General features: G+C 43.1%; 1 protein-coding gene across 1 annotated transcript in view; it reads left to right on the forward strand.

The window, feature by feature from the left end:
* EFR3A (EFR3 homolog A) overlaps positions 1–21,729 on the forward strand; it is a 78,730-nt gene that overhangs the window by 38,805 nt on the left and 18,196 nt on the right. Inside the window, 10 exon segments of the mRNA XM_061611837.1 lie at positions 2,212–2,289; positions 2,292–2,372; positions 8,020–8,124; positions 8,423–8,432; positions 14,558–14,609; positions 16,332–16,504; positions 17,268–17,300; positions 17,302–17,341; positions 19,567–19,652; positions 20,217–20,278. Coding sequence (XP_061467821.1) covers positions 2,212–2,289; positions 2,292–2,372; positions 8,020–8,124; positions 8,423–8,432; positions 14,558–14,609; positions 16,332–16,504; positions 17,268–17,300; positions 17,302–17,341; positions 19,567–19,652; positions 20,217–20,278 — 720 coding nt within the window.

Below are 21,729 nucleotides of genomic sequence, written 5' to 3' on the forward strand. Positions count from 1 at the left end.
AACTGCCTCGCCTGTGCATTTTCATTGGGAACATGCACAAATTGCTCCCAGTTGGAAGCAGTGACTGGCTAACAATGAACGTTAGTCTGGCACAATATGTGTATACTAGCTTGTCAGCATTTGGGGGAATGGTGAACATATCCACAAAAATTATTGTGAGCATGCAGTGCCACTGTTCACAAAGACATAAATGGCCACAGGGGCCTGAATGTTTTGAACATCCCCAATTGAGAGTTGCAGCAGAATGCTAATCTGGTCAACATTTCCAGAGCTGTTAGACTAGCCTTTCCCAACCAGTGTGCCTCCAGATGTTGTTGGACCACAACTCCCATCAGCCTCAGCCAGCATTGCCAATGGTCAGGAAAGATGGGAATTGTGGTCCAACAACGTCTGGTGGCCCACTAGTTGGGAAAGGCTGTGTTAGACTGTTTCAGTTTCATTTAAGTCTGGGAATTCTGGGGGTAGCCATGGGAGGACTGGATGATGGATAGCTTGTGATACGACAGGAAAGGGTTGGTAGGGGAAAAGGCAAGAGCTGTGTGTGCTTTTCAGAGACTGGCAGGAAAACTGTTTTCACTTCTGCTGTTCATCAGAAACTGCCTTTTAATTTTGGAGGTCCAAATGAAGTGGCAAATGGGTCTGCCATTAAGGGAAAAAGTTGATGGATGTCTCTCGGGCAAAAGACTAGGGCTTGCATTCAGTTGGGACCTGCTCAGATTAGATCCATTGAAATGAATGAACCTAAGTTAGTTATATTTATTCACTTCATTGAGTCTACTCTGAGTAGGACTAGTATTGAATACTGCCCTAGGGGTGGGGGAGAAATCAGAATCAGTTCACAGTTAAAGGCAAACCTGCCCAATTCGCACTGACCAAACCAGTATGAGAATCGAAACACAGCCATCCTTTGAAATCCTTTGAAAGTTGCACTGCAGCTCTCCCGACAATGTGATCAAAAATGCATATACTGGGGTAAAGTATTCATAAAATGCATACATTAATGCAAATACAGGCATACCCCGCTTAACGTTAACGATGCCTCACTATAACGTACATGCTCCATATGTCTGTATTTCTCCAGAAACGCAGCGCAGCAGCAGAGGCTTTAGCACGTGGGGGTGGAAATAGACGCAATTGCACCACCGCAAATCAGCCGGGAGGCGCAATCGCAATCAGTTGGGAGGCACGGCAGCGCAGCAGCAGAGGCTTTAGCGCGGGACTTCGAGTCTCCGCATGAAAGAGAGGCAAAAAAAGTTTTAAAAGGTAGTGCTTCACTTTAAGGACATTTTTGGTTTACGTACTCGCTCTGGTCCCATTGAGTACGTTAATGAGAGGTATTACTGTAACATACACACATGCATTATAGTAGGGGAAATTGTTCTGCTAAAAAAATGTATATTAGGCAAAACTGCATACAAACATGCATGTATTTGGGAGAAATTAACAAATTAACACTAAAATGTTGATGAATTTTCAAGAGGACTTTTTATTGCAAACTGATGTCAAAATGTGGAGAACTGAACATAAGAATGGAAAAATCAGAGATGGAGAAAGCCCAAAATTAACACTGATTTGCACATCCCTGCTGAAATCTATGGAGAGTTTTTTCAGATTTATTTTTTAAAGAAAACTAAAGAAATAAAATGCCACCGTTCTTGACAGTGGCAACTTGAAATAGACCACCATAAAGAGAATCAAATGTTTAACCACATAAGATCAGTCCAGAGGCCCATCTAGTCCAGGATCCTGTTCTCACAGTGACCAGCCATCTGCCCATGGGAAGCCCACAAGTAGGACCTGAGCGCAAGAGCAGCTCTCCCCTCCTGTGATTCCCGGTAACTTGTTATTCAGAGACATACTGCTCCAAATTGGGATCTCAGTGTCTGGATGAAAGAACCACCTTTTCCTTCCTGATGGACAAGTAATTCCAAGCCATGCTTCTCCTTCTTGCCTGGTGACTTTTGCATGAGAAAGATCTGTGTCTATTCCCCACCCACATCATTTCTGCACCTCAACATTATAGACCAGCATGGAATCTGATCACTAGGAAACAGCTCCCTTGCCACTCAAGTGAACATACAAATTGCAGGGGCATATGAATCATAGCATGTCCATGGTTAGAAAACTGACTCTTTTGTTGGCCATTTATATGAGATCCTCCTATCCTGGTTTACCCAAAAGTTAAAGCCATTGCTTTTGGTTACTCCATAGGCCCAACAGTCTTAGAGATGTTTAACCCCTTACTGAAGCATCTATGTTTCAGCTTTGATTTTGACGTGACAGGCGTAGATCGGTAAGTGGTGCCAGCTTCAGTGCAAGCACCAAGGAAAATGATGAGAAAATTGTCCAGAACGCAATTATTCAAACAATTGGTGAGTAATTTTTATTACCTTGAAGTAAAGAGGTTCATTGCTGTAGTTTAGAGGCTTCCCTAAAGATTCTGATGCCTCCCTCTTGTATGTGGATGTTGCCAATTTTGGCTGCATAAGAATTCACACTCAGAAGGGGAAGGGGGTAGCTCATTGGTGGAACAACTGCTTTTCATCAAAATGTCTCAGGTTCAGTCCTCAGCATCCCCAGGTAGGGCTGGAAATGTCCCCTGCCTGACACCGTAGAGAGCTGCTGCCAGTCAGTATAAACAATACTGAGCTAGATGGACCAATCGTCTGACTCAGTATAAGGAAACTTCTTACCTTCCTAGATAATAGCTTTACTAATAGTATATAGAATCTATGGAGAGCACCACCACCTGGGCACTGTGGATGCAGATATATTCCTCTCTTGGACTTGTAAACTTACAGTTAACATCACAGGTTGCATTGGTAAAACTGTAAACCATTCCATGATAAGAATATAAGGGGGTTTGCTTGTAGAATTGCAAATAGTAGTAATAGTAATAGTAATAGTAATAGTAATAGTAATACTAGTAGTAGTAGTGGTAGTAGTAGTAGTAGTAGTAGTAGTAGTAGTAGTAGTAGTAGTAGGTTGTCTCCCATGCTAGTTCTCTTTGGAGTAGACCCACTGAAATAAATGAACAGGGCTAGGTCCATTAATTTCAGTTAGTCTACTCTGAGTAAAACATAATGTGATACAACCCATTATTTTTGTTAGTTGTTTTTGTTATTTGTTAGTCATTTTATACAAAAAAAAGTCTCAAAGCAACTTTTGTTGTTGTTATGTGCTTTCAAGTCAGTTACGACTTATGGTGACCCTATGTCCAGTGACCTCCAGTTGCATCTGTCGTGATCCACCCTGTTAAGATCTTGTAAGTTCAGGTCTGTGGCTTCCTTTATGAAATCAATCCATCTCTTGTTTGGCCTTCCTCTTTTTCTACTCCCTTCTGGTTTTCCCAGCATTATTGTTTTTTCTAGTGAATTCTGTCTTCTCATGATGTGTCCAAAGTATGATAACCTCAGTTTCATCATTTTAGCTTCTAGTGATAGTTCTGGTTTAATTTGTTCTAACACCCAATTATTTGTTGTTTTTGCCGTCCATGGTATGCACAAAGCGCTCCTCCAGCACCACATTTCAAATGAGTTGATTCTTCTCTTATCCACTTTTTTCACTGTCCAACTTTCACATCCATACATAAAGATCGGGAATACCATGGTTGAATGATCCTGACTTTAGTGTTCAGTGATACATCTTTGCATCTGAGGACCTTTTCTAGTTCTCTCATAGCTGCCCTCCCCAGTCCTAGCTTCTGATTTCTTTACTACTGTCTCCATTTGGGTTAATGACTTTGCCGAGGTATTGATAATCCTTGACAAGTTCAATGTCCTCATTGTCAACTTTAAAGTTACATACATCTTCTGTTGTCATTACTTTAGTCTTCTTGACGTTCAGCTGTAGTCCTGCTTTTGTAATTTCCTCTTTAATTTTCATCAGCATTTGTTTCAAATCATTACTGGTTTCTGCTACAGTAGGGCCCCGCTTATATGGCGGGTTCCATTCCAGACCCCCGCCATAAAGCGGAAATTGCCGTAAAGCAGAACCCCATTGACTTTAATGGGGCACATTATGCAAAAATGCTGCAAAACCGGCTTTAAAAGAGGGGAGGAAAGCCGCCGCATTAGCGGAACGCCGGGAAGCGGTACACCGGGAAGCGGGGCCCTACTGTATTAGTAGAATTATTAGAATTTTATTGCATAGCCGTAGGCTGTTGCAATGCAGACAGACAAATAAACGGACAATCAGCACATTTTAAAATCTTGCAATAAAATACAACAAATAGTATAAACTTAAAGTCACTTAGTGAAAATACACTCCGCAGATGCTAGCGGTAATACAAAGAGAGGGTAGCCTACTCTTGGTGTGATTTCAACACCTCTCAGCAGGATAGCTGCGCTACAGTCTATTGTCCCGGCGACTCCATTATAACAAGATGATTAGCCCTTAATTTTTGTGCAGCTTGTGCAAAGTGGGCTACCCTATAAGTGACTGAATACTCCTTGTCGGCTAGAAGAAAAGAAATAACCTTTACATCATGGCTATCTCTCTGCTGTTTAATCATATCGCCTAAGAATTTATCCCTGGGGTGTGCATATAGAGGGCGGTGTAGAAGGTAATGGGGCAGATCTTCCACCACCGTGGCCCCACAGATGCATAAGCATTGCTCCCAGGGGATCTGTTGATAATGGCCCAACAGAACCGAGGTTGGCATCGTCTGCAGCCTAAGCGCTGTAAAGGCTTACCTCAACTGCACCGAGATGGGGTAAGTTAGATAGCTTGCCCTCTGCTGATCATATTTGTACAGGCCATACCATTTGGAAATCTAGAGTTGGCGATCACCAGTCTATCCATCCATTCACAGTGGTGGGTAATAGCTTCCCAATATTTAGTTCTACTCTGTGGGTGAGCGGTCTGGACCAGTATATGATATCTACTGAGGACAGACGAGAGTTTATTAAGCCAATCTCTATCAGACGAGGCAGACTTGAGACAGGCCTTCAGAATTACCTTAGCTGGAGCATTTGTTATAGCACCCCAGAATGTAAGCAAGGTGGTGTGAACACGGGCACTAATTGGAGGGAGGCCAGTCTCTGCACGGAGGAATGCTGCTGGGGTTCCACTGGGTAGCCTCAGGAGCTTTTTAAGGAAACTATTTTGGATGGACTCAATATTGGCTAAAAGAGACTCATCCCAACCCCGTACTGCCGCTCCGTAGAGGATCTGCGCCAGGACCTTACTTTGAAAGACTTTCAAAGCCGGGGCCACCAGGTTACCACCCACTGACCTATAAAATCTAAGGATCGCACCAGATGTTCGTGATGCTGTAGTTTTCAGGGAGACAAGCTGTTGTTTCCAGGAAAGAGTGTCCTGGAACTGAATGCCCAGATATTTAAAGGAACAGCATTGTTCAATCTGGTGCTCCCCTATGGACCATTTAAATTTTTGATGTCGTTTCCCGAAGACCATTATCTTCATTTTTACATAATTGATCTGTAGGTGTTCCTTTTTGCAGTATTCCCCTGAGTGGTTCAAGAGTCTCTTTAGGCCAATATGAGTAATTGAAAGCAGGATCATATCATCTGCATATAAAAGCAGAGTTTCCTATTTCCCACTGTATTAGTATGGTATCGTCTGCATATCTTAAATTATTAATATTTCTCCCTCCAATTAAAAAACATTCTTTTAAAGCATTCCATAGTTTTTCATGTTCTACACAATCAAAGGCTTTCCTGTAATCTATAAAGCACAGGGTGATTTCTTTCTGAAATTCCTGGGTCCGTTTCATCAGCCAACGTATGTGCGTTATGATCTCTGGTGTCTCTTCCCTTTCTAAATCCAGCTTGGGCATCTGGCATTTCTCGCTCCATATATGGTAAGAGCCTTTGTTGTAGAGTCTTGAGCATTACTTTACTTGCATGGGATATTAAGGCAATAGTTGGATAATTACTGCATTCCCTGGGATCCCCTTTCTTTGGAATTGGGATGTAAATTGAACTCTTCCAGTCTGTGGGCCATTGTTTAGTTTTCTACATTTGTTGACAATTTTTTGTCAAAATTTGGACAGATTTAGTCTCAGTAGCTTGTAGCAACTCTGTTGGTATGCCATCTGTTCCTGGTGATTTCTTTCTTCCAAGTATTTGAAGAGAAGCTTTCACCTCACATTCTAAAATGTCTGGTTCTTCATTGTACGAGTCCTCCATGAATGAACCTGTCATCCTTGCATCTCTTTTACAGAGTTCTTCAGTGTGTTGCTTCCATCTTCCTCTTATTTCATCTTGGTCAGTCAGTGTGTTTCCCTGTTGATTATTCAACATCCCTACTCTTGGTTTAAATTTCCCTTTCATTTCTCTAATCTTTTGGAATAGGGCTCTTGTTCTTCCCTTTTTGTTGTCCTATTTCTATACAATAACTATTGTAATAGTTCTCTTTGTCCCTATGTACTAGCCACTGTATAGTTGCATTTAGGGTTCTAACTGTGTTTCTGTCTTCTTTTGCTTTTGCTTTCCTTCTCTCTTTAACCATTTTAAGAGTTTCTTCAGTCATCCATTGAGGTCTTTCTCTCTTTTTAACTAGAGGTATTGTCTTTTTGCATTCTTCCCTGATAATGTTTCCGACTTCACTCCATAGTTCTTCTAAGTTTAAAGCCTCAAATCTGTTCCTTATTTGATCTTTATATTCTTCTGGGATGTTATTTAAATTGTATTTTGGCATTATGAGTGCTTTGTTGTTCTTCTTTAGCTTTACTCTGATTTTTGATATGTCCAGTTCATGATCTGTGCCACAGTCTGCTCCTGGTCTTGTTTTCATAGAAAGTATGGAACTTCTCCATCTTCTGCTACCAATTATATAATCGATTTGATTCCTATATTGACCACTTGGTGATGTCCACATGTACAGTCATCTTTTCGGTTGCCCAAAAAATGTGTTTGCAAGAAACAAATTATTAGTTTCACAGAATTCAATAAGTCTTTCTCCTGCTTCATTTTTATCTCCTAAGCCCCATTTTCCCACAATTCCTAGTTCTTCTCTATTCCCCACTTTTGCATTCCAGTCCCCCATGATTATCAGCACATCTTGCTTTGGTGTGTGATCAATTTCTTCCTATACTTCTGTGTAAAATCTGATGGTTATGTTAATAGGTTTCCCATTTAATCTCATTGATATAACTCACTCAGACTTTGTGTTATGGCTCCTATTGCTTTTGCTACATCACTTCTCACTATTAAAGCAACCCCGTTTCTTCTTAATTTCTCATTTCAGCATAAAATATTTTGTAGTTGCTTAATTGAAAATGTCCCATTCCCGTCCATTTTAATTCACTCACGCCAAGTATTGTAATGTTGATGCGTTCCATTTCTTGCTTGACAATTTCTAACTTTCCCTGGTTCATGCTTCTCACATTCCATGTTCCTATTGTGTACGTCGTACAACTCTGGACTCTTTTTTCGCATCTGTGCGCATCAGCCTCTGGGCTTCCTTTCGGCTTTTACCCAGTGGCATCTTTAGTCACAGCGCAGTGAGTGCCGTCCAACCTGGGGGTCTCATCTTCCAGCACTATCTCGTGTTGCATTTTGGATACTCTGTTCATAGGGTTTTCGTGGTAAGAGGTATTCAGAGGTGGTTCACCATTGCCTTCCTCTGAGTTTGGATGCCAGATAGGCGGCCTAGAAATAAAATTTATTATTATTATTATTATTATTATTATTATCTTAGTCTGGTGTCTCAGCTTTGACCATTCTGCCTTGGGTGCCCCTGCTAGGAGTTTAGCCTCTTGGTCTAGACTCCTGATAGCATTGCTCTCAGCTTCTTCAGCACTCTCAAACCCTCTCACCACATTAAGGTGTGCATCCTAGAGGGGGTAAAACAACGTACAATACAAAAATACCTAAAATGCTCATCCAATAACATCATAAGAATTATATTTTTTAAAGAATTTTAAAAAAAATCCATATAGATAGATATTTTTTGGTTTCTTGTACAAGGGGGGGGAGTTTGAGAAAATAATCCTTCATTGTATCTGAATATTAATTTCTTGTATTTTTTTAAAAAAAATCTGTTCATGCATAGGATTCTTTGGAAGCAATCTGCCAGACTATCATCGATCTCAGATTATGATGTTCATTATGGGGAAAGTACCTGTTGTGGGAGCAACTTCACATACACTGGACATCAGCTGATTTGCATTTGTTCAGATTACTCCATATTAGGGGCTTCCAGCTCTAAATTTGTTTCTCCTAAAATGGATAGCAAAAGAGATGATGGGTTTGGATCCTGATTGGAAGCACGTGGAAAGGGACTTTCCTATCCATTTTTCCCTGGTTGGCCACTGTGAGAACAGGATGCTGGACTAGATGGGCCACTGGCCTGATCCAGCAGGCTCTTCTTATGTTCTTATGTTCTTATGTTTAAGTTTCCTAACCCCCCTTTTCTGGAGGGCCAAGGAACCCTCCTGGATGGGATAGGGCAGAAGGCCTGCTAGGGTAAGGAGGAAACATCCAAAATTAACTAGAGGCGGCCTAGCATGAGCAGAATTCAACTCTTAAGATAGCCCCATTACCTTAATTCTAATTTCCATAGACCAAAGTGTATAGCTACATAAATCCTTAGGCTTTTACAAATCTAGTCTGTAAAGGAAATAACAGCTTGAGAGAAATGTATTATATATGTTCAGTTGCACTGCACGAAATGTAAGAACATAAGAAAAGCCCTGTTGGATCAGGCCAGTGGTCAGTCTAGACCAGTGATTCTCAAACGGTGCGCCCAGGCACACTGGTGCACCCTAAGAGGTGGCTAGGTGTGCCTCAAATATTATGAAAGTATATTTTAAAAATGAGAAGAAACCCATTTGTATAGGGTAAGCAATAGTTTTCTATAGTTTAAGTTATTTTTATTCATAGTTTAAAATATATTAATATATTCTTAATTTTGTACACGAAGTGTGCCAGAAAATGTTTATATGTTTTATACAGTACGCCGCAAACCAAAAAAGGTTGAGAACCACTGATCTAGACCAACATCCAGTTCTCATAGAGGCCAACCAGATGCCAGTGGGAGCCTGAAAGCAGGATCTAGGTGCAACAGCTCTTTCCCCACTTAAACGTCCCAGCAACTGATATTTAGAGGCATGCGGCTTCCAACAGTGAAGGAAGATCATTGCCATCATGGCTCGTAGGCCATTGATGGCCTTCTCCTCCATGAATTTGTCTAATCCTCTTCTACAACCATCTGAGTTGGTGGCCATCACTGCCTCTCGTGGGAGCAAAGTCCATAGTTTAACTATGCTCTGTGTCTGAAGAAACATTTTCTTATGGCTGTCCTCAGTCTTCCAACATTCAGCTTCATTGGATGTCCACAAGTTCTAGTATTATGAGAGAGGGAGGAAACCTTTTCCCACTTTCTCCACAGCATGCATAATTACATACACCTCTGTTGTGTCTACTCTGACTCGCCTTTTCTCTAAACCAAGAAGCCCAAAACAGGTTGTAAATAGCTACTTTTCTGGTCACCTACGGCTGGCACAAATCTGTATTATTATTTTTTTATTTCTGTGTCACAGTTTACTGACAGGTACAAATAGGCTGACAGGCTACTAAAAAGTTTCATGGCCTAAGAACTTGTGTAGATTTATTTTCAAGACTCTAAGAAACCATTGCTAGGGATGCCAGGTCTCCGGTTTTCTGCCGGAGTTTCAGGGAAAAGGGGGCCGTCTCCGGCCTCCAGCCATAATTCCTTTGAAGAGGCTAATCTCCGGCTTTTGAGCGTGCCGCTCAGCCACGCATGCGTGATTGACATACGCATGCGTGAAGGCTGTGGCTGGCCACCTTCCCGCCCTTTGTAATTGAGGGAGGGACTGGAGAGAGAGAGGAGGAGGAGGAGTTGAGTCACCGCCGCGCCCCCCCCACCCTGTGCAGCAGAGCCTAGCTGCTCCCACCGGCCACAGAAGTACAGGTGAGGGGGTGGTGAGTGGAGGCTGTAGCCGTGTGGCGCCGATGGGCGGGAGCGGCCGCGATGGGGCTGAGGAGTCTGTGCGTGCGGTTGTTCCGAACCTGGTTGGGGGAAGAAGGCCGCTGGTGGAAGGAGCCGGTTTGAGGCCGGGTCGTTTGTAGGCCATCGTGCAGAGGGGGAGAGAGAGAGGGGGAGAGAGAGAGAGAGAGAGAGAGAGATTTGTCTTGAGTCTGCTGTATTTAGTGAAGCTTGAGTCTGCTGTATTTAGTGAAGCGGCCGGCTGTCCTTTCCGGAGCAGGGGAACCGGCTGAGGCTGGCAGGCCGCTCACTAAATACAGCAGACTCAAGCTTCACTAAATACAGCAGACTCAAGCTTCACTAAATACAGCAGACTCAAGACAAATCTCTCTCTCCCTCTCTCTCTCTCCCTCTGCACGACGGCCTACAAACGACCCGGCCTCAAACCGGTCCTTCTTCCCCCAACCGGATTCGGAACGACCGCACGCACAGATTCCTCAGCCCCATCGCGGCCGCTCCTGCCCATCGGCGCCACGCTGCTCCTTTCCGGAGGTAAAAAACCAGAATGCTGAGAAGATATTTATTGTTCTGTACAAAGGTACTATTAAAAATATATTGGAAAAGTATTTACAGATAAGCCTGGCCACAGTAGGAGATGACAGTTTTTTTCATGCCCCTCGAAATCTCTTAATTCCTGTCATTTTTTCTGCCCTCCTACAAAATCTCATTCTTGCAGGGGAAAAGACTTCATGCTGTAACTTGCTTAGCAAGTTCAGTTAATATCCATGGCACTAAGAGAGTATTTGGATTAAAGGACTACAGCATACAGACGTTAGCAGAATTTTCCCACAGACTTAGGCTTTTAAATACCCCTTCCATCTCAGTATCTGTCCAAATTGATTAGGCTGTGGATTGAATCGTGGTATAGAATTAATGAATTTTTTTTTTGTAGTCTGTGGATCTTAATGCAAGATTCGGAGCTTACACTTCTGGATCTAATGATCTTCTGAAATGCAGATTACAAGTGAGAACACCCACCTGCCTTCTAAACAGCTAAAGGGATTATTGGAGACACCAATATGGGGACCAGTAACATGGGTGCAGCAGTGTGCAGTCCTGGTGTTGTAACTCTGCTGCATTATTTGTTTGTAGTAACTTAATGCTACTGTAAAATTGGCACATTGATGCCTTTTGTGTAGGCATCTGCCACTCAACAATAGCAATGAGCAACCTATTAATATAGTTGTCCCCTCCCAAGGCTGGAACTGATCTGGAATGTAGTGGGGGCACTTTCTAAGGTGGAGGCCTCCTGGACTATAGTGCTTTCATGGGAGTCTCTTATGGGCTAGCAGATTAAAGCATGTATGTAGCAGCAGACATGGTTTGAATTGTGCCTTTTATTTGGGATAGTTGGTGCCATAAAACAGCTCTCTCATCCCTACAAACGTTACTTTTAGATAGTGCAGGCAAGAAGGCGTTGTTATGTGCCTTCAAGTCGATTACGACTTACGGCGACCCTATGAATCAGTGACCTCCAAGAGCATCTGTCATGAACCACCCTGTTCAGATCTTGTAAGTTCAGGTCTGTGGCTTCCTTTATGGAATCAATCCGTCTCTTGTTTGGTCTTCCTCTTTTTCTACTCCCTTCTGTTTTTCCCAGCATTGTTGTCTTTTCTAGTGAATCACGTCTTCTCATGATGTGCCCAAAGTATGATAACCTCAGTTTCATCATTTTAGCTTCTAGTGATAGTTCTGGTTTAATTTGTTTAACACGGCTGCAACCATATCTACTCAGAAGTAAGTCCTATTGAGTTCTATGGGGCTTAGTTCCTTAATAAGCATGTTTACAGTTGCTGCCTTCAGGGGCATCCATCTGTGCTCCCATCTAACATCTCTGCAACACTAAACTCCTTTCTTCCAATAATGGCCTGGCCTGAGGGCACGTAAACCCTTCTTGCCAGAAGCAAGTAAGCAAGATTAAATGTTCCCTAAAGGTGTTGAACTGTGACCTGGCAGACCAGGGTTTGAATCTCCACACAGTCATGAAGCTCACTGGGTGACCTTGGGCCAGTCACTGCCTCTCAGACTCAGAGGAAGGCAATAGTAAACCACCTCTGTCTGAATACTGCTTACCATGAAGACCCTATTTGGGATCAACTTGAAGGCAGTCCATTTCCATTTTGCATCACCCTAAGCTTGTGAGAAAGAATGACCTTGTCACTTCAGATGGACCTAGGAACACTCTATTTTAGGTAAGATTTCTATTTTAATCTCCAATCAGATAATTTTTTTTTGAATGGTATGCTCCAAGCAACTGTGGTTGATACAATGTATCATGTTTAATGATGTCACTAGGGCCCGCCCCGTGATGTCACTAGGGCCCGCCCCGTGACGTCACTAGGGCCCGCCCCGTGACATCACTAGGGCCCGCCCCCATTTTCTCAGGTTTTTGAATGGTTCCGACCTGGCAACCCTATTGCTTACATCATCTGCATCTTTCCAGTCTGCTTGGTATTTGTAGTCAACTGTTAAAAAAAAGTCCCAAGGTGTCTTTTGAAGTACTTTTTTTTATTATGGAATGCCCTGTTTTTTACCACAGGATAAAAACAGTGTTTCTCTTGTTTTATAGTTAACCCTGTTGACCCACTAGGCCCCTTCCAGTCCTCTGTTCCTATGTTAGACCTTCCAAACACTCAACAAATTAATTTGCATCTACAGTAATTCATGAGGGGCTTCTCCATAATAGAATGGGGCCTGGCCATCTCCTGTGATTAACTGGAAGTCTCTTCGGCTTTCCGTAAAAATAAAAACTCCAGCCAGTGAAGCAGAAGTCTGTCTATTTTGGTCTTGATTGCTTCTTTAGGCTTCTGAGAAATGCCTCTTTCTAGAGGACAATAGCACTGAGAAATGTGTTTCTGATGAAACTCAATAATTCAGAATTGTTTGGCTTCATACCATTGCTCGTCGATTTTCAGGCTGAGAGACGCAGAGCAGCAAATTTCAGTCGCTTGGGATTGTTTCTGTTGTAAGGGTTTAAAATGAAGCCAGCATGAAACCATTACTGGAGGGGGTGGGGAGGAGAGGAGGGGATTTTATTCCTCTATGTATTCAAATTACCAATATTTTTGTTTTATTCATTGCTTTACTAAGGAATCCAGCAGAACCGTGTGGCTCTTTATTTTCAGGTTTAATTGGTCCAGTTATTTTCTGTGCTGTGTACACAGCAGTACACAGATCCTCTTGATCTGTTTGTCTTTGAATGAAGCTAACAGTGATGTATAATACTCCCATGTGCTTCTGAGAACTGTCCAGATGATGACAGCTGTTCCCCCCATAGATGGTTACATGCTACAGAGAGGGGGAAAAACCTAAGTGGTACAAAGCAGGCAGTGCACTGTTCTGCTCTGCTCTGCACTCCTTTCAATTCTGCAGTCCCATGCTGATTTTGCTGATCCATTTCATCAGCATGGGAATCATTGGAGTTGTCATCTTGCTTCAGGGTGTCCTGCAGTTTGGACTAATGTGACCCCCACCCCGAAATAATGCCCTCCATTTGGATGCACCCTTAATAGAACATCAGAAATCCCATTGGGCACTCTGAGCAGACGCAAAGGACATTTGGGGGTTTGAGCATTCAAAGGGCCATCCCAAAAGGCCCAAGTCCCTCCTCTGCTTTTTAAATCAGCCTTTGGGGAAGAGGATCATAGTAAGTGAGAGAGGGTTTCTTCAAAGCCAGGAAAAGTCTGCCACATGTCTCCTTCTTCCCAGTGGCTGGTCATAGTGGATACTGCCCACAGGGCTGGTCTTTTTTTCTCCCAAGGGATATGAAGCTTATCTCCCTGACTTTCTAGCTTTGTGTGTAATGGGAGAGAAAGGAAGCAGGATCGAGCCAATCAAAATTCAGGTTGCATCTTGGCAAAAAGCTATTTCCCTTTCATTATTTAGTGTGTGTGGAGAAGAACCTTTGTTATTTCCAAGCTCATCCTATTCAAGCTAGGGGTGGGGAGCTCACGCCTCCAAATATCTACTTATTTTTGTTCATTTGAGCGTAAGCCACTTTGCGCTTGTAGGAAAGCCGCACAAAACTGTTCTGATAAAATAAAAAACAATTAAAATGTTTTGCCTGGGTCATGATTTCAACACTGACATGGAGTTTCACACTGGTTGAAACAAAGGGTATATCTCCAGTGCAAACTTTCATCAGTTTGATACCACTGTTTAACCTTCCTGAAGGAATCCTAATTGGATGAGCAAACTGAAAATTCTCTATCTCAGCTTTTGCCAACCTGGTACCCTCCAGATGTGTTGAACTGCAACTCCCGTCAGCCCCAGTCAGTATGACCAAGGATTCCTTAGGAGAGGGGATGTATTTTAACTCAGTTTTGAAATGAGCATTTTCTGCCACCTTTAGTGGCACCTTGTATCACATTTGCTAGCAGGAATTTCAGCTCAGCATCCAACAGCCTTCTGTCCATTGAGTTACACAAGTCCTTCCAGCTTTTTCTTAAATTTTTGCTTACCCATTTTATATTGACAAAAAGAACTTGTTCTGTGCCCCCCAAAAAACTATACTTTTTTAAAAAAAAAAACATGAAAAATATTGCTTCAAACTAATTTTAGGTTTTTCCTCCTTTGTCTTTAGGGATTTGGGAACCAGGCGAATTCAGATTATGTTGCTGAGATCATTACTGATGGTAAGGCTTCTAAGTAATGAAGGAAGGTAATGCAAGGGCTTTTTTTTCCTAGTAAGAAACATACATTTTGCAATGTAGTCAGCAGACAGAATAGCCATTTCTTTAAACGTGAAGCAAAAGAAAAGGAGAATGGTGTTTTCCATAGGACTAGTCTAGGTTTGCAAATAGCTACTTGGCTGGTTATCTGTGACAATGAGAATTGGCTTACAGATGAGTAGGCAAGGAAGGTGTTGCAAATCAGAAGAGGTGGTTCTTTCTTGTGTCTGTTGATGTTCCACCAGTGATTACATTAGTATATGCTGTGCTAGTAAACAGTTTCTTTTAGCTTTTAATTTGTGCTCTTACACTTTTTGAAGTTGTAGTGTAGCAAATAAACAGCCCCAATCAACATGATGCCCTCCAAATTTGCTGGACTCCAGCTCCCATACAGCACCACTACTGGTTAGGGATGATGGGAGTTGTATTATTTATGTATGAATGTATATATATAGCACCATGAGATGCACGTGGCACTGTACATAAAATGAAACAATAAAAACAAGTCCCTGCCCCAAAAGGCGTACAATCTAAATAAATTAAAATGAGGACAACCAAGGAAGGACATTTGAGGACAAAGCGAGGACTTCAAATGTATGTACTCTAGGTATACAAATTATAGGAAATTAAAAAACCCAAGCTGAAATTCCAACAGCTTTGGAAAATGGAAGGTTTTAAAATAAGAATTAAAAGCTGAAATTGAAGGAGCAGCCCGCAAGTGCTCCAGGAGACAATTCCAGGAATACGGAGCAGCAAGAGAAAACAGACGAAGTTGAGCTAAAGAGCAAACAACCCTGAGACAGGTCAGAAGCCCAGAGTTTGAGGAGCGCAGACCCCCAGCGGGGCTATTATGAGAAATAAGAACTGAGAGACAAGGAGGAGCCAGATCACATAAAGCTTTAAAAGTTAAAACTAGAAGTTTGTCCTGGATCCTGAAATAAATGGGGAGCCAGTGAAGGGACTTGAAAAGCAGAGTAACATGGTCGAAACGATGGGCCTTAGCAGCCCATCGACATCTGGAGGGTTCCACATTTGTTACCCCTGCTCAGTAATTAGAGCAAGGATGTGAAATTTCAGGACTGGGGGCCAAGTGCATCCCTCCAAGCCTCTCTGCCTGGTCCCCAGGACTCTATCTAAGCCACGCCCCTCACCAGGTTGCACATCTCACACCCTCTTTGAGGGCTTAGCCTGGCTAGAGTGTGCCCTTGAATTGTGATGGTGGCTTTTACTTGCCTGGATGGAGAGATGTGCCCCTGGCCACCATTGGCATGTTTCCCCCAGAAGGGTCCTCATGAGCGAGCATGGCCCTTTTGCTAACCGAGGTTCCCCATCCCTGGATTAGACTGCTGGGCTAGGACTGGGGGAGATCCAGCTCCAAATCCCCACTTACCTGGGAAGCTCTCTTAGGTGGCTTTGGGTCAGCCGCCATCTCTCAACCTAATCTATTGCCCAAAACCCCGATGAGGATGAAATTTGCTGGGGGAGAATCATGTACCCAACCCCGACCCCCTTGGTGGAGGAACCTGATGAAAATCTAATAACAAACACTATATAGATTTTTGGTTGGTTTCTTTTGGGGCAGTTTGAATGTGCACGGCTAATTTGTGCACAGTTTTTAGGTTGTGTGATTTGGCTGAGGCACTTGCTTTGGTAATTTCTGTTGGCCTTCTCTTCGATCCTAACCAGGTGACTGCAGGATACAATGCCAAGACTATTGCTGCTGCTCTCCCTGCTCTTTTTCTGGATCCTTTGCTGTCTCCATCACTCATGGATGACTCGGAACTAAGACAGCTGGTCCTGGAAATACTGCATAACCTTATTGATTGCCATGACAACTGAGCAAAGCTCAGAGGGATAAGGTTAATGTCCTAGTCTGGACCTCAACTAAGGCCCAGTGCAACAGTAGTTCACACCAGGAATTCTGGGAACTGTAGTTTAAGGGTTAGCTGAGAGTTATTTGGAGACCCCTATAGTTTATTCACTGAGCTACAATTCCCAGAGCTCGCTGGCAAAAAGGACTGATTACTCATCTGCAATGGGGATGACGGTTTTCTAACAACTCCCAGCACCTTTAACAAACTGTAGTTTCCAGGATTCTCTTAGGGAAGCCATTATTTAAAGTTGTATGATACTGCTTTAAATATGTAGTGCAGATGAGACCTGACAGATGCTATCCACTTTGCATGCCTTTCTTCAATTTCCCATGTTCTATTTTTCAGTAAAGAAAGTAATACATAAGAACATTACAACTGAATATGCTGGATGCTTTTTTTTCCAGATATACTGCCCTGAATGTTAAGTACCTCTTCCAGATTGCTCCTGGTTTAATTAAGCTTGTGATTATATTTTCGTTTTGTATAAAAACAGGTTTGCACAAAACAGAATATTCCTGTACTGAGTCATAATTACTTATGATTCCCTACTTTTAACATGGAAAATCGATGGTCATTGCTAAATGTGGGTGTAATTATAATGGAGATTGCTTCAAAAATGTTTAGATTAGATTAGATATTTTTCACAGCGTGCTTCCAAATCTCCCCACCCTCCAAAGGTAGTTTGTTTACAAAATACAATTATTAATGCTGTTTTACGAAACTGACGTACTGCTTTCTCTCTGCATAGAATAATACCTGATGTTTCAGATGTAAAGATAAAATGAGAAAATTTCAAGGCAAGATGTAAATTTCTTCAAAAAGGTAAAAACATAATGTGTGGTAAAATACCATTAAAGGCCAAGCAGATTATTGGAAGAAAGGAATTAAGGCAAGAACTCTAAGGACCCACAGCTCTGTGGTAGAATCCATTATTTACATGTGGAAGGGATTGGGCATCTTCTCTAAAAACAAACTCTGGTAACAGGCCTGAACTGCTGCCAGTCAGAGTCGACAATAGTGCCCTACAATAGTCACTAGACCATAAATAATAGAATAGTAGAGTTGGAAGGGTCTATCAAGTCCAAGCCCCTGCTCAATGCAGGAAACATAAGAAGAGCCCTACTGAATCATGCCAAAGGCCCATCTAGTCCAACATCTTGTTCTCACAGTAGTCAGCCAGATGCCCATGAGAAGCTCACAAGCAGAACATAAATGCAGCAAGTGATATGCAGAGGCATACTCCCTCCGACCCCGGAGAAAGAACATAGCCATTGTGGCTAGTAGCCATTGAAAGCCTTGTCCTCCATTAATTTGTCCAATCCTCTTTTAAAACCACCCACGCTGGTGGCCATTGCTACATCATGTGGGAGCAAATACTCAAAACAGAGAAACAGTCTGTCTTCATACAAGGTAGCTTCATGTACTCACAGGGCAATTTCCTTGTGCTCCAAGTATCTCATAAGAACATAAGAAGAGCCTGCTGGATCAGGCCAGTGGCCCATCTAGTCCAGCATCCTGTTCTCACAGTGGCCAACCAGGTGCCTGAGGGAAGCCCACAAGCAGGACCCGAGTGCAAGAACACTCTCGCCTCCTGAGGCTTCTGGCAACTGGTTTTCAGAAACATACTGCCTCTGACTAGGGTGGCAGAGCACAGCCATCATGGCTAGTAGCCATTGATAGCCCTGTCCTCCATGAATTTGTCTAATCTTCTTTTAAAGCCATCCAAGCTGGTGGCCATTACTGCATCTTGTGGGAGCAAATTCCATAGTTTAACTATGCGCTGAGTAAAGAAGTACTTCCTTTTGTCTGTCCTGAATCTTCCAACATTCAGCTTCTTTGAATGTCCATGAGTTCTAGTATTATGAGAGAGGGAGAAAAACTTTTCTCTATCCACTTTCTCAATGCCATGCATAATTTTATACACTTCTATCATGTCTCCTCTGACCCGCCTTTTCTCTAAACTAAAAAGCCCCAAATGCTGTAACCTTTCTTCATAAGGGAGTCGCTCCATCTCCTTGATCATTCTGGTTGCCCTCTTCTGAACCTTTTCCAACTCTATAATATCCTTTTTGAGATGAGGCGACCAGAACTGTACACAGTATTCCAAATGCGGCCACACCATAGATTTATACAACGGCATTATGATATCGGCTGTTTTATTTTCAATACCTTTCCTAATTATCCCTAGCATGGAATTTGCCTTTTTCACAGCTGCCGCACACTGGGTCGACATTTTCATCGTGCTGTCCACTACAACCCCGAGGTCTCTCTCCTGGTCGGTGACTGCCAGTTCAGACCCCATGAGTGTATATGTGAAATTAAGATTGTTTGCTCCAATATGCATAGTTTTACACTTGTTTATATTGAATTGCATTTGCCTTTTTTTTTTTTTTTTGCCATGGTGGTAAGGTCAAGGGAGAGGAACCAGACAAAGAACAATCCAAGAAAGTCCTCAACGGGAGAACTGGCGGAGGATAACAATGTGTACGTTACAATGGCTGTGAAGGCGGATGAAGGCTGCAGCAGATAAAAGACTTCCAGTTGTCGTGGCACCCATGCCATTGGATCAAAGCCTTTTTCTGTCAAAATTGTGTGTTGATCATCGTGCGCCGATCTCCCCACATAAAACAAATTCATGTACAGGCGTCTTCCAAGCACCTTATCTTGAAAGACAATCTTACTCGGCCACGAGTGATCGCCAGTAACTAAGGTACTGTATTTCTTCTGGGGGAATGTATCTTGCATTGATGGAAAAACAGAGCCACCCTTCAGTTTTGCCTAAATCAGACCAGATGTGGGTTACAGATGGCACTATACATGGAGATAGAATGGAGTGAATAACTGCAGGCTTTCTACTGGAGCATGAGCGGAGCTTAAAGGAAAGTGGCTCTTCCCTCCCACCACCTCCCCGAGCAAGTTGCCCACACTTGCGATGTATCATATTTATTTGCAAATGCATACATTTTAACATAGAATCCTAATCGAGGAAATCGTCCATCTGCTTTATTACAAACAAACATTGTCTTTGTTTTCTGCTTCTGTTACAGGTCATTGAAACCCAAAATGTAGAAGCACCGTATTTTTTACCTGAAACCATTTTCCAAGAGAAGTGCAAGTATGCAACATTTAAACAGTGAGTAACACAGGAATCTGTAAATGTTGTTGACTTAATGGGTGGGAAAGACCATAGCATAGTGGTAGACCATAGCATAGCTTCAAACGCGGGCATCTCTAGCTAAAAGGAGAAGGTGATGGGGAAAGACCCTTTACCTTTGACCTAGGAGAGCCTTTGCAAGTCAGAGTGGACAGTCCTGGGCTGGGTGGACCAGTTGTCTCCCTGATATAGGTGGCAGGTTCCCCATGTTTTACTGCAATGCTGGGGAGCCTGTTTCAGCACATTTCCTTATAGGCAGCCTTCTGGGGGCCACATGCCAGTGGTGGGTGGGGCTAGAGACAAAAGTGGATGTGACTAGCTATTTCTGTTGATGGGAGGCCCTTCTGCACCTGGCAGACACTGGATCCAATAGCCCAACTCCTCCCAGGGAAGCTATCTAGGCTACTTGTGCTCAGAAAGAGAGCAGCCTATACCTGTATAGCCTTGGGGAGGAGCCCTGGGTTCCAGTGCAGGAAGCACAGAAGAGTCTCCCATTACAAGTGATGGTTGGTCACATTGAGATGTGTCTGGCACAACGTGCAGTGGGAGCAAAAGTCACTGGAAGAGGAGAGGCGGCAGCAGCAAAGAGCTCAGTAATGTTCTAGGTGAGCCCCCCTCCATTGAGTGCAGTTGTGCTCTGAAATGGTTCATCCCTTAACAACAGTGTAATTCTTGGTTTGACTGCTTGGAAACAACCGTATGGTCTGGTTCTGGGGCAGTGAACCTTTTTCAGACTGAGGGCCACATTCCCTTCTAAGTAACCTTTTGTGGGCCACATGGCAGTGGAGGGCAGAAAAGTACACAACGCAACGAATGCACGTTCTTCCTTTCTGCAGTACGTTAGTGTTTACACACATCCCTCTCTATCCTCCTTCCAGACAAGCAAGAGGCATGGTCAGGGTTCAAGGACCCATTCCAGGCAAAAAGACTCAGGGTGTGAAGCAGGGCCAGTGAGGGGGTGTGGCCTGGGGAGAGGGGGTGTGGCTTGGAGAGAAGTTCCATGGGCCAAATAGTGAGTCTTGCAGGACCACCCCATTCTACTTGGTATTAAATACTACATAAGAATCGGATTTAGGGCTTGCATAAAACGTGATAGCAATTTGTACCTTTGATTAATTCACTCATTCTGAAACATGCTGTTCTTTTCATTTGTTTTGGACACCCAACTCCCATCAGCCCAAGCCAGCACAATTGTTCAAAACCACCAGAAGGCACCAGGTTGGTGAAGGCTGACACAGAGTAACATGCTCCAGTGTGACTACAGCACTATCCTCTGTGAGATCAATGGGGCAAGCATTCTGTGTATCGTGCTTACCATGTCCTAACGTTTATATAATTAAAGGGTTTCCCCCCCCCTTCATTTTAGTAAGGGCTTCTGTGCAACCCTTTCCTGAATCAGGAAGGGGTTTGCACAAAACCCTGCCAACCTGAGCAGGATTTAACCCTCACTCATCAGCTGATGAGCAGGGGTTAAATCCTGCTCAGATTAGCTGTGCATGCTTGTTCCCAGCAGATCGTAAACTGATGAGTGGGGGATTAAATCCTGCTGCTTTGGCTCCACTCCTCTGTTCCCTGTTGGGAACAGGCCCACACAGCCAACACAAGATTTAACCCTGCCCTCCCACCCTTCAGATGCGTGTGATGTCAGCTGATGGGCAGGTGGGCGTGATTTGGGAGAAATGACCTCGTGGGCTCATTTGTACCCCCGTACCATGTTACTAAAATCTTTGAAGCCTGGTTAATATGTCAGGGCTGTGCTCCTTCAAACTGCAGATGAGGTCTCCTCTGGCCATTAAAGAAATCCTCATCATGTCCCATGGGTCCTGTCAAACAACACACGTTAACACAGGCTAATATTTGAAACCTGCTCTAAAACCTTCCACTACCAGTATAGCAATATCTGGAATGCCACAGCGTCCCCTTCCTTGGTATAGGGCAATCTCCTAGGGTCATAATATTATCTAAAGGAAAAGCACACAGACTCAGTGCTTATGTACGTTTCTAAAAGTATTTTATATTGCCTGTCCTGATTTGCATCCATTTACATGGATAGCGG

Source organism: Rhineura floridana, chromosome 1, assembly GCF_030035675.1.
Source record: "Rhineura floridana isolate rRhiFlo1 chromosome 1, rRhiFlo1.hap2, whole genome shotgun sequence".
NCBI lineage: Eukaryota > Metazoa > Chordata > Lepidosauria > Squamata > Rhineuridae > Rhineura > Rhineura floridana.